At 41.0% G+C, this 13,063-nt stretch overlaps 2 protein-coding genes across 13 annotated transcripts in view; both read right to left on the reverse strand.

Moving 5' to 3' along the window:
- The window catches only part of LOC124034663 (UPF0606 protein KIAA1549-like), a 77,333-nt gene extending 73,728 nt beyond the window's left edge, over window positions 1-3,605 (reverse strand). For all 3 annotated transcript variants that reach the window (XR_006838610.1, XM_046348142.1, XM_046348134.1), the window contains exons 1-2: window positions 3,445-3,605; window positions 2,207-2,488 (exon numbers count right to left, since the gene is read on the reverse strand). Coding sequence is in view for 2 of the 3 variants with exons in the window: in XM_046348142.1 (XP_046204098.1) it covers window positions 2,207-2,378 (172 nt within the window). In the remaining variant the exon portion in view is untranslated. The remainder of the gene's footprint in view (window positions 1-2,206; window positions 2,489-3,444) is intronic.
- Window positions 3,606-4,485: 880 nt separating this feature from the next.
- The window catches only part of LOC124034681 (homeodomain-interacting protein kinase 2-like), a 136,903-nt gene continuing 128,325 nt past the window's right edge, over window positions 4,486-13,063 (reverse strand). For 6 of the 10 annotated variants that reach the window (XM_046348222.1, XM_046348176.1, XM_046348164.1 and 3 more), the window contains 3 exons: window positions 12,578-12,849; window positions 12,112-12,284; window positions 4,486-11,380 (listed from right to left, as the gene is read on the reverse strand). In XM_046348222.1, the coding sequence (XP_046204178.1) occupies window positions 10,892-11,380; window positions 12,112-12,284; window positions 12,578-12,849 (934 nt within the window). In that variant the 3' untranslated portion in view covers window positions 4,486-10,891. The remainder of the gene's footprint in view (window positions 11,381-12,111; window positions 12,285-12,577; window positions 12,850-13,063) is intronic. The other 4 variants (XM_046348213.1, XM_046348207.1, XM_046348199.1 and 1 more) reach the window with 3 other exon arrangements.

Consider the following 13,063-nt stretch of genomic DNA (forward strand, 5'->3'; position numbering starts at 1 on the left):
CCCTTTTTCCTCCAAACATAACAATGGTCATTATGGCCAAACAGTTATATTTTTGTTTCATCAGACCAGAGGATATTTCTCCAAAAAGTATGATCTTTGTTCCCATGTGCAGTTGCAAACAGTAGTCTGGCTTTTTTATGGCGGTTTTGGAGTGGGGCTTCTTCCTTGCTGAGCGGCCTTTCAGGTTATGTCGATAGAGGATTCGTTTTACTGTGGACATAGATACTTTTGTACCTGTTTCCTCCAGCATCTTCACAAGGTCCTTTGCTGTTGTTATGGGATTGATTTGCACTTGAACGCACCACAGTACGTTCATCTCTAGGACACAGAACACATCACCTTCCTGAGCAGTATGATGGCTGCGTGGTCCCATGGTGTTTATACTTGCATACTATTGTGTTTTACAGATGAATGTGGTACCTTCAGGTGTTTGGAAATTGCTCCCAAGGATGAACCAGACTTGTGAAGGTCTGCAACTTTTTTTCTGAGGTCTTGGCTGGTTTCTTTTGATTTTCCAATGATGTCAAGTAAAGAGGCACTGAGTTCGAAGGTAGACCTTGAAATACATCCACAGGTACACCTCCGATTGACTCAAATTATGTCAATTAGCCTATCAGAAGCTTCTAAAGCCCTGACATCATTTTCTGGAAGATTCCAAGCTGTTTAAAGGCACAGTCAACTTAGTGTATGTAAACTTCTGACCCGCTGAAATTATGATACAGTGAATTATAAGTGAAATAATACATCTGTAAACAATTGTTGGAAAAATGACTTGTGTAATGCAAAGTAGATGTCCTAACCGACTTGCCAAAACCATAGTTTGTTAACAAGAAATGTGTGGAGTGGTTGAAAAAAATGTTTTAATAACTCCAACCTAAGTGTATGTACATTTCCGACTTCAACTGTAGATAGGTGTGTGCCTTTCCAAATCATGTTCAATCAATTGAATTTAACACAGGTGGACTCCAATCAAGTTGTAGAAACATCTCAAGAATGATCAATGGAAACAGGATGAACCTGAGCTCAATTTCGAGTCTCATAGCAAAGGGGCTGAATACTTATGTAAATAAGGAATTTCTGTTTTTATAATTAAGAAATTTGCAATAATGTTTATAAACCTGTTTTCGCTTCATCATTATGGGGTATTGTGTGTAGATTGATGAGGATTTGTTGTTGTTTAACCAATGTTAGAATAAGGCTGTAACATCACAAAACGTGGAAATAGTCAAGGTATCTGAATACTTTCCAAAGGCACTGTATATTCATATTCCGGAAAGTGACATTGGTCATTCTGATATTTATTCATTTCTTTATTTGAATTTTTGGGGTTTGTGGATTGTTCGGTATTTCTGCACTGTTGGAGCTAGAAAAACAAGTATTTCACAGCACCTGCAATATATGTGTACGCGAACCAGTAGGCTGTTGTCAATATGGCAAATGTTATTATTTATTTATTTAACTAGGCAAGTCTGTTAAGAACAAGTTCTTATTTACATTGACGGCCTACTTCGGCCAAACCCAGATGACAATGGGCCAATTGTGCGCCGCCCTATGGGACTCCCAATCACAGCCGGATGTGATACAGCCTGGATTTGAACCAGGTACTGTAGTAATGACACCTCTTGCACTGAAATGCAGTGCCTTAGACCGCTGCGCCACTCGGGAGCCCAATTATATAAAGGCTATTACACAGAGGTTTATTACACTGACATTTCAAATAGCATTCCATAGCCTTCACCACCTGTTGATGTGCCACCTGTTACGAGTCAGGGAAGTTATCAAACATTAAAGGTCAATTAAGCGATATGTATGAGCGAGATGTATGAAGTACACAGCATAGTAGGTACATTTCCACAACAACTACGAGTGTTAAAGGGTTTTGGTCCTAGTGCACATGCGCAAATACTGTGTGTGACTGTGGGAGCGAAGTGTTGCATCTCGCTCATCTCAATATCTCTGGTGCTGTTCGTGGCAATGTCATTTTGCTGGCTTTAAGACGACATAGGACTGGAAAGTAACATGCTATGTGTGTGATAACACACAGTAGAAGGGGTACCTGTTAGTCAATACTAACTTGTCTTCGTCATATGAACTTCAAAACCCTTATTGATCCGTGGTTGCTACATAATGACTGTATAGAGTTGATGTCAGCATACTGCACTGAACAAATTAGTGGATCATGTCTGTGAGAGAGGTGTCTGCTTACCTGCTGCAGGTGAACCTGCTGTGATCATTGTCACCAACAGCATCAGCCCTAGAACCACAGCACCGAAGCCTTGAATGGGCAGAACGGTCTTGGAAATCCCCAGTGAGCCCATAGAGAAGCGTAAACCCTCCATTGCATGGAAGTCATGGCATTTGATCCACTTCTGATGCATCCCAGTAGATACCGCGAGCTGGAGAATGCAGGTATTGCTTGTGTGATCTCCCTCAATGTACCCCCTCTTCCATATGATATATCAGCTTTCGGTAAGAGGGGTTGATTAAGCTGTGTGCAAACCAAAACAATGATGTCAAAACATATCCCATGCATTGTGACAGTTGTCTGTCTATCAATATGAGCAAATAAAGCAAACCATTTGGGAAAAACATGCAGTCAAAAAAAGATGAACACACAAAAGAGAAAGACAACACACTTTAGGCTAAAATCTTTCTGTTTATCTGAAAACCACTCCATTATAAGGACCCTGACATAACAGGGTAGGCTGGATGCCGGCAGCCTAGTTAGGTCAACCCTGGCTGTCCTTTGTTCTCTCCTGGGTTAAGCTTCCATATGAGGACATGCATTGCCTTTCTCCAAATCAGTAGAGCATTGGGTGAAACGTGCTACTCATGGTGAAGACACCTATCTGCTCTGAAATGGCAGTAGGCAAAGGTGATGCAAGCGCAAATCAGGGATTAGCTATTAGCTAAGTGTGGGGGAATTCACCGCATGTGCTAAAAACAGAATTACAATGTAACATAGCAAATGTGAAAACGTGTGCTGGTGTGTCTGAGCGGCAACACTAGTAAATACGAATGTTATTCTTATTTACTAGCTAGCTATTTATAGACCAAAATTACATTAGCTACCTATTAGTAGCGAGCCTACTACTGTACGTAAAGGGGCTCAATGTGTAAACATGATCCTGACACTACTAGCTAGCTAGCCTGCTCTGCTGCCTGGTGGACTGACTCGTCATGAGTTGTCTCCTTGTCCTCCTTCCCAACCCGTTTTCTCCATGAATATCATAGTATCTTATAACTAAATAAAACAGGTAATACTTTGATATTTCATAAACAAGCTCAAGTCAACATACAACAACAAACAAACCATAGACAAGTTTTAAAGTTAGCTAGCTATCTTGCGCTCGGAGTTCAGAGATAACGGGAATCCTGTGCCCCATCTATCCTATGCATTTGCAGTGTCCCAATCACATACAATAGTAGAGCACATCATCTTACCAAAACGGAGCTTCACATTCTCTGTTTCCCTTTGTCTGGACGTTTTCATATCCACAAAAACAATCAAATGAACCGGACTAGCTTAATACCACTTGAAATAGTTCGCTACCTAATATCATTGTCCTTTCCGTTTTCTTTGGGCATCTTTCGCTCTCGCACTGGCCACTTGTCCTGAGGATTGCAATAACTCCTCCCCGAGCCCTGATTAGATATTTATTATCTAACGTCCTACGATCATTGGCTGCAGTGCAGTCCTTCAAACAGGAGGGTGTTAGGTTGTCCATCTCTGTGGTTTCACGGCAACACCGTTCGTGCGATAGACCCAATCCCTTGAGCTATTACATGGGCTGACAGACTAAATGGTAATTGATGAACTGTATTATACAGAAAATGTTAAACGTTTATTTTCCTGAAAGCATTGTCAGGGAAGGTATACAATACACGTTTTTCCCTACTTCAAATATGTGTTAGCAAAAGCAATAGCCAGGCCACTTATAAACAATAAACGATGTCATGAAATAGAGACAAGACTGGTGAACACTTTGATTTAACTATGAAAATTAAGGTAAATAACTGATTTAAGGTTCACAGCAAGAAAATATGGTTGATTATCGTCATCTAGTGGCATAAAATGGTCAGTAGAACATTTACACCCCGATGGATTTGGAACTGTGCTTAGTCTGGCTACTGTACCTCAGTGTTACTAAAGTAATATACAGCTGGAGTTATATATTTTCTAGGCTGCGGTTATAGGGTTTCTAGTGTGAAGTTGATTGCACTCACTGAACTAGTCAAAGCAAAATATAGAGATCAACAAATTAAATACTTGAGAGATTTTATTTGACTCGAGTTGCAGTGAAACATCATGAATCAACTAGCTCCTTCAGTGAGGTATCCTTCAGGTTATGTCAGGTGCATCATTATGTCTGTATAAACCATCAAGCAATTTGCCATGTTGATAAAGTGTACACACGACCACCACAAACCCTCCCCAACACAAACACAGCAGATACAAATAATGACTATTGTATGAGACGGGAGACTGGTGCCGTGACTTAACAGTTTAATGTAAATCCAAGACAAAGTGTGATTACATTTCTACACATATACAATATGCATATGTGAGCATACAAATTCTCATGAATAACTCGATTCACCTCGGAGACCGAAGAAATGATCAAAAGTAACAGTGAATAACAAGCTAGAACATAGTTCACCACAATGCCAGCCCCTTCACCCTACAGTTAGTAAAGAGGGCAATTAAAATAAGTATTTTCTTCTATGACCAAGTTGTCAATTAAAATCCTCCTGTAAATGTACAATGTTATCATTTGTTTTTTTGAAGCCTATTTTAAATTCACTCAATTTTTCTACAACGAAAATGATTAAGAGAAGCACACAACATCTTAATGGTAACACACGCGCTTAGTAACCAAGTACTCAACTTGTTAGGAGTTCAATTAATCATTCTTCTTATTCTCATTATTATATTTCTTTAAACATTCTATAAAGCCAGTAAAATATCCATTCTCACAACATAGTCAATAATATTATTCTAAGGAATATGGTACATATAAAGCTATATCAACAGATATTAAGGAGACAACAAACACACTTTAAAAAATCCCCAATAAATGTCAATGAGAGAGACAATTAACAAAGAAGTATACTAGGAAATACTGCAGCACATAATAGCCTGAACAACAATGAGATTTCAACACCATTGAAAAAACATACAGCAATGGACACACAACAAGGACAGGGTTTGATGCTAACTTAGGTTTTGATACTTTGTACCAAAAATATCATTGTTTTTAACCCATTTCATTGTGAATGCAGTTGTTCAAGTACAAAACCAAAATCAGGATCAATATTACTGCAAAATGACTACAGTACAGTATGACAGTTACAGCAGTTTACTGTTATATCTCATCCCTTGTCCCTCTGTCATCTATGGAGAAACAAGGTTTTATTGGGATTTATCAATGGGAATTCATTAGGCAATAACCCATCCGCTCAAGGACATTAGTACAATGCTCATTTGCGGTTTGAGCTGGCAAGAAATAGCTAAACATTACATTTTCTAAACCAAATTGTTTCAAAATGTGTGCATAATAGGAAAATGAGACTTCTAGCATGTCTTTAGCAAGAGGGTATAAAATATGACATGTTGGTTCTTAAGTACATGTTTTAAAAAACTGTCCAAATGACAACACTTGACGTATTCCATTAATGGGGGCATCAAACCCTTGACCGCTGCGGCCTGAATCCCCAAAGAAAAAACCTAATGCAGGGGGTGATTCCCTTGACAAACATACGAACACAGACACATCAATACTCATACAGAAGGGCTTTAAAATGTGTTATTACTGGGTTACAGAGTTTCAGTGATGCATATAAAATAAATAATAATAAGTACTTTTCCTACCTCCCTGCTTCTTTGGGAGAGTGTACTTTGCAAAGCTCTCATGAAGGGGAAGAGAGGTTGTGTGATTATTCTATTCTGGTAAGGTGTTAAAATGATTCAAGTCACTTCAGAGGGGTTTGACCTGAGAAGACTAACTGGCAATGTGTGCCATTCCTTCAGGAATGTTTCACAATATTTCATACAAGGATCCAGAAAGAGCACTCGCAATCACACTCTGGGAAAGTTGGAAGCTGAACACTTCTTATGTAGCGCAAGTATTTCAAGAACAACAAAGTTGTAAAAATACCAGGCTTCACCAAAAGACCGCTTTACACAGCTCTCTTTAATTGAAACCACACCTTAAAGCTCTGAGGGTATGGTTTAGTTATTTGGAAGGCATTATTCTAACATTGAAATGGCTACTGTAGCACGGGAGAGATGATCTTGAAAGTAAACAAACTTCATTAGCACAAGAATACCACATTTTGGTAATTGTAAGGATCTACGTCGATGCTCACATTCTGAATCATATTTTCCATAAAACACATAACACATTAAACAAAGTGGTACGACGCTAAAATATTTTACACATTAAAATGTTATTTCATTCCAAATATAGCAAGTTCATTGAAACAAAATTGAGTGTAGGGTCAAAAGGGCTTCTCGTATATTGCTAAATATAGATTATACTTGAAAATGTTTTAATAAAATAAAATAAATAATATTTGAAAACCTAATATTGGAAGAAACATTTTTCATTTTTCTATGAATTTATGTTGAGTCAAGTTGTTTTAGCTGGAATCAGACTTATTGCATCTTGCACGGCAACAATTTCTTTTGCAATAATAATATATGCCATTTAGCAGACACTTGTATCCAAAGCAACTTACAGTCATACATTTTTACGTATTCGTGGCCCCGGGAATCTAACCCACAACCCTGGCGGTGCACGCGCCAATGTAGAACTCAAATCTTTACTTAAACGAATGATCACTCAAGCAGAAATATATAAGCATTTCAGATGAAGCAGGTCACATATTATATTCATTTTGTGCTAGTGACCATTATTTTAAAGGTATTTTTTGTTTTTTATTTCACTCTATAGGTCATTCCATGGCGCACTAACTTGTAACATGTTTTTGTTTTTTACAAACTAATCTGCTTACAACATTAATAAAGCTAAAATATAACTTTAACAACGTAAAAAAACACTTACATGTAAAACAATTCAGAGAGAAGTTTGAGATTCAACATTGGAACATTTAGGGGGTAACGAACATTAGGGAGTAATGGAACATTTAGGGGGTAATGGAACATTTAGGGGGTAACGAGTGACAGATCTAAAACATATTTTCTTCAAATCATAGATGTTTGAGAATGGTGGACTGCAATTGGCAGTCAAATAGCTTAAGATATTATGGCAACTTGAATCATTCATGTATGTGTGTGTTGTGCCCATACTGGCGTTCTACTGTAGTATCTGTACACCTCACACACTAACATTTGCTTAAAACCCATCAATAGCCCTCAAAGCACACTCAACGTGCTGTAAAGGTACTTGTTTGGACCAGAAGTTATTGCCAGACCGCATGGGGATTATTTGTGTTTGTACTGTACATCGTCAACATGTTGAATTTCTTTGGTGGGAAGAAAGAAAGGTCCAAAAATGACAAGTCATCAGATCAGAGAGCTATGGAGACTGTAGGGTGTGCAGTATGGATGCCAGATTCTCCCTATGGTGGAATGTTTCAGTAGTCTGCCTCTTTATGGAGGGGCCAAGCACTCATGTGGAAAAGCATCTCCCATATCTGTGTTCTTAGGCCCACAGGCCTCATGGAAATCAGTACCAACAAAGATACACCACAGAACAGAAAGAAAATGATGTAATCAGCAACCTATACATGCTACGTATCACATCTTTGACTGCCTGGAACCCAAGGCTTGCATGGTGGAGCCAGATGGAGGGAGTGTGGTGGCCTATTGGTGAAGTACCAAAATGTTGTTGTTTTAGGTTTAGTTTAGGGAGCAAAACTTGGTCTGACACACTCAAGTCTAAGCTACCTACCCATAAGGGCCCAAATGGATTATTGTCAACTTTATAACTTTATTATTGTCAACGGTGCCTGAACACTTTACACAGGTATACACCCCTCCTTATGAATACATAACATCACTGTACAGCACTGTACAACTCCCAGTTACAAATCAACTTAGAAATGAGCCTAATAACAAATCACTGATAAAAACATCCACAAGAATTATTGCAACAATCTGTAAAATAACACAATACAGTTTATACTGTACCTACATACATTTAAAAAGTTCAATAATAACGTAGAAATAAAATAATCACTTAAAATGCAAGTACTATGGCATGACATGAAGGGATAAGGGGGAAGGCTCTCACTAAAACCACAAGTATTTATGATGTGCCTACTTCATGAGGACACTACAACAAACATAGTAATCATATATCATTGGCTACGAGAAATACAACTGATATTAAATTCAGCAGCAAACACATAGAAGCAATAGCCCAATCAGTTCTCTTACTATTAGGTATCCCTTTCTGGTGGTATGCGATCTGTGAACACATGATTCCGAAGACAAAATGGATACAGTGTCAACAAATGAAGAGCATTTCATAGTAAGCCCTTCCAGGTGTACGCAGCAGCATTTCTGTTCCGTTCACGTCTCTCTCTATGTGGAGAGGTGCTACACAACCCTCAGGGCAGAAATGACTAAATAACGTCCATGTATCTATACAAAACCACTACAACAATACAACAACTTGTATCAGAGTTAGGTGTGCATTCCTGCAGTGCTCCTGTAACTCCTGCCCACCGTCACTGTTACTACCAACCTGCTCCATGCCAACATGCTATTCTTTTAGTCCCATTTACATGAGGAATGCCACACTACCACTCTGCCATCCTCAGTTCCTACCCAGACCAACCAAATGCTTTCTACTAGTCCGTCACTCAGTCAATCACTCACTCAACCACGCACGCACTCTCACTCACTCACTCACTCACTCACTCACTCACCACTCACTCACCACCACTCACTCACTCACTCACTCACTCACTCACTCCTGCCAGACCTGGGTTGAAATACTATTTAAAATAATTTCAAATACTTTAGCTGGGCTTGATTGAGTTTGCCTGGCACAATGCAATAGTTGAAAAACTGCAAACGCCACCCATCTGGCACTGCAGGCATTCTAAAGCAAACGTTAGAATTATTTAAAAGATTTCAAATAGTATTTGAACCCAGGTCTTACTCCTACCGAGCAACCCCTCTCAACAGTCCTCAATACTCTGCTTCCCTACTGCAAACAACCAGGCTCTCTCTCGGTGGGCTTCTGAAAATTGCCGCCATGGCAACCACCACTTCCCATCAGTCCTTTCTACTGGCTTAGCGTTTAACCTCAGATTCCTATTTTTTCTCGAACTCTGGACTATTGATGTGTCAAATGAACTCACCACATAAATGTTTTTGACAGTCACTTTCTTGTATTTTTGCTTTTTCCATTACCCCTAATTGGATCCTTGTGCTGATACTTCTCTGTTCTATTATTCCTGGGCACCGACTCCCTTGTGTGATATAAAAGTAACACATCTCAAACTAAAGCCATTGTATGTATGTGCGCCACGGTGACTTACAGTTCTATTGTACACAAATTAAAATGTATATCCAGCAAACAATGTAAAGAGGATTGATCTAACGACTTTGGTTCAGTACCCCAGGCAAGTTAAACTCATGTACACTTTACAAAAAAGCCAAAGGTCAGTTAAATATGAACTCTAACCTCTTATGGCTGTAGTATACTGTCATAAGGATAGGACACAGAGCTAGGGGCTAAGCCTACACCTGGAAGAGAAATCAAATCTGCCCCGACAATAAGACGTCAAAGAAAGGAACCAGTTCCAGCTAGTCTGTTGGTTCTCAAGGTTCCAGCGACGTAAACTGTGTGGTTATATCTGTAAGGCACTACGAGGGAACAATGGTCAAACCTAAGACTACGGAGGATTCCAAGTATTATAGCACAAAGGTGCAAGAGGTGGACTACACACACATGGCTGACAGTAGCACACGCACACACAGACAATCACGTTGTACATGCCTATGTTATTATAACCACTTTGTGCAATCACAATGAAGAAGAGGAACAAATCAATTCTATTGGTATCAGAAAAAGTTGTTGATAAAATAATCTGGGTGCAGACTGCTACATTCTAAAAACAGGGCTCAGCTACAACTCCTATAGCTAAAACATAAGTCTCCTCAAAAAGGTGAGAACTAAAAAACAAAGGGAAAATACCTTCTTTTTTTGTGTCTTTTGTTGATTATATTTCCAGAAGATTCCTGACTCCAGTTGGATGTTGGAGAAGGATGGGTGTGGGATGTGGAGGGATGCTTCGTTCTCTCTCCCCCACACATTGAATGATTTGGAAATTATTAAGACAGTTCAAGGCCATCATTATTTGTTGTATTCTTTGAAGAGCAGCAGGTTTCCGTATTTCACTTTCATTCCCAAATCCTCACGGGAATTCTTGTGAATTCTTATAATGGGAATTCCAACATTCAGAGAGGGACCCCTTATTAAAACAGTCCCTTTCCAATTCAAGACGGGAAAACAAAAACAAACAAAAAGATGTTTTAGGAGAACAAAAAGCCTCCACCTCTCCCAAAGGCCCGTTATGAAGACCTTGCTGTAAAATAATGAGAAATTACTCTCATTTGAAAGTAGAAATATAACCAAGAGAGAAAACAAAGCAAAACTGGCCATTTTGGAGATTTTTGGGGGAAAAGAAAAGTAATAATAGAAATTCCACCTCTCCTTTCTGTCTATTCTATTTACCTTTTTCCTCTCTGTCATTATGTCTTCAAGTAAACGTGACAGTTTTATGAAGATTGCATGTCTCTCTCTCTATCTCTCTGTCTGTGGGGATGGGGAGGGAGGACATGGAGTGAGCAGCAGCAGCATTGCTGGGATCTGGATCTGGGGGTCTGGGTCTCCAGTGTGTTGGCTTGGCTCTAGAGGTAAGGGTACTGGTTCACCTTGGTGGGGCTCAGTGGGTATCCAGTGTAGACTGTGGAGGCAGGCGAGGCGCTGATGTACGTCTGGTGAGCAAACTGAGCCTGGTACTGGCTGTGGTGCAGGGTGGGTGAGGGCAGCACGTGGTGCCCCATGCTGACGGGTACCTGGTGAACAATGCCCGGTGTGTGGTATGTGGTGTGCTGGACCGTGTGGCGGGCAGAGCCCGGGGTTGCCACCAGGTGGGCCACAGTGCCCGTGGAGCCCAGTGCTGCGGGCGTGGCAGTGTAGGTGTAGAGGTGGGGCTGGCCGGGTAGGTGGGTGGCAGCCAGGTGGGTGGCAGACAGGTGGGTGTGGACGTTGGCAGTGTGAGAGGGGCTGTTGTGGTGCTGGAAGGAGTAGGGGGCCTGGGCTGCGATGGTTGGGGTGATGTAAGCCTGCTGGTGCCGGTGGCCTCCGTTCCGCTCAGTTACCATGTGATGCTGGGCCTGGATAGGAGCGAGAAGAGATACGAGGATGGAGTCAGTGCAATCCAAATGACAATCTCACTTTCCACACAGTTAATCTATGCTGCAATAGTCTATGTGCTCTAATTCTCTCTCTCTCCCTCCCATCCTGGAGGACCTGATCCCTAGGACCATGCCTCAGGACTACCTGGCCTGATTACTCCTGGCTGTCCCCAGTCCACCTAGTCATTCCACTGCTCCAGTTTCAACTGTTCTGCCTGTGGCTATGGAACCCTGACTTGTTCAACGGACGTGCTACCTTGTACCGGACCTGCTGTTTTTGACTCTCTCTCTACCGCACTTAATATCTCGATCTCTGAATGCTCGGCTATGGAAAGGCAACTGACATTTACTCCTGAAGTACTGACCTGTTGCACCCTCAACAAACACTGCAATTATTATTTGACCCTGCTGGTCATGTATGAACCTTTGAACATCTTGAAGAACAATCTGACCTTAATGGCCATTTACTCTTACAATCTCCACATGGCACAGCCAGATAAGGACTGGCCACCCATCAGAGCCTGGTTCCTCTCTAGGTTTCTTCCTAGGTTCCTGCCTTTCTAGTGAGTTTTTCCTAGCCACTGTGCTTCTACATCTGCATGGCTTGCGGTTTGGGGTTTTAGGCTGGGTTTCTGTACAGCAATTTGTGACATCTACTGATGTAAAAATGTGATTGATTGATAATGATATAAATTTGGATGGTTCCTTACTTGGCTCTCTCTCCATACCTGGCTGAGATTGAGAGGCTGCTGCTGCTGGAAGGGGTTTGGCCCAGAGCGCTGCTGTCGGTAAGCCACGCCCCCTGACAGGTGGTTGTTGCCAGACATGCCCGCAACGTTGGAAGTTTTGAACTTGTATGCCGAATTCTGATGATTCATTGCATCTGCAGAGTAAAGGGAACAAGGTCAAAAGGTCAATCCAGGTCAAGAAAATAACACATGAGTACAGTATAAAAACAAAGAAAAAAAATGTGGAACCGAGGTAGCAACAGTAACCAATGGGGCAGGGCTTAGCGAAGGTTCATTTGTAGTACCAACAACGATAATAATGGATACATTTGTAACATTTAAAAAAACAAAACAATAATAGTATTTCCTAAGACTATCAACCATCCCTCACTGTCTGTGTGGTTGTGTGGGTCTCTGTAGGTACCTGTGTAGATATCTGTGTAGGTACCTGTGTAGATATCTGTGTAGGTACCTGGCATCAGGCGCTCACACTCGCTCAGCACCTCGCTGGACTGGCTCTTCAGAGGGGGGATGATGATGGAGCGAAGGTTGTTTCCGTTGCTGTAGTTGTCCAGCAGGGTGGTCTTGGAGTCATGGTAGCCGTTGTTGTTGGGCTGCCTGGACTCTACTGCATAGGGACTGTTGTTACTGGATGAGTCAGAGTCGGGGGAGTCGTGTACTGTGACACAGCTGATGACGTTCTTCCTCTGCCTGAATGAGCTGCGAGGAGGAGGATCACTTTTTAGTAATGGTACATATAGTAATGGTCAGCCTACTAACCTTCTGACCAATGTTGGTGTCGAATCCATAATAAATTGTGAATTCAGATCAATCCACAAAAAAAATCCCTTATGCCAGTCACGTCCACTCTTTCAGTAATGAAACAAAACATGCACTAAACATGGCCATCTGTCATGTATTTAACCCTGGCTCC

Source organism: Oncorhynchus gorbuscha, linkage group LG01, assembly GCF_021184085.1.
Source record: "Oncorhynchus gorbuscha isolate QuinsamMale2020 ecotype Even-year linkage group LG01, OgorEven_v1.0, whole genome shotgun sequence".
NCBI lineage: Eukaryota > Metazoa > Chordata > Actinopteri > Salmoniformes > Salmonidae > Oncorhynchus > Oncorhynchus gorbuscha.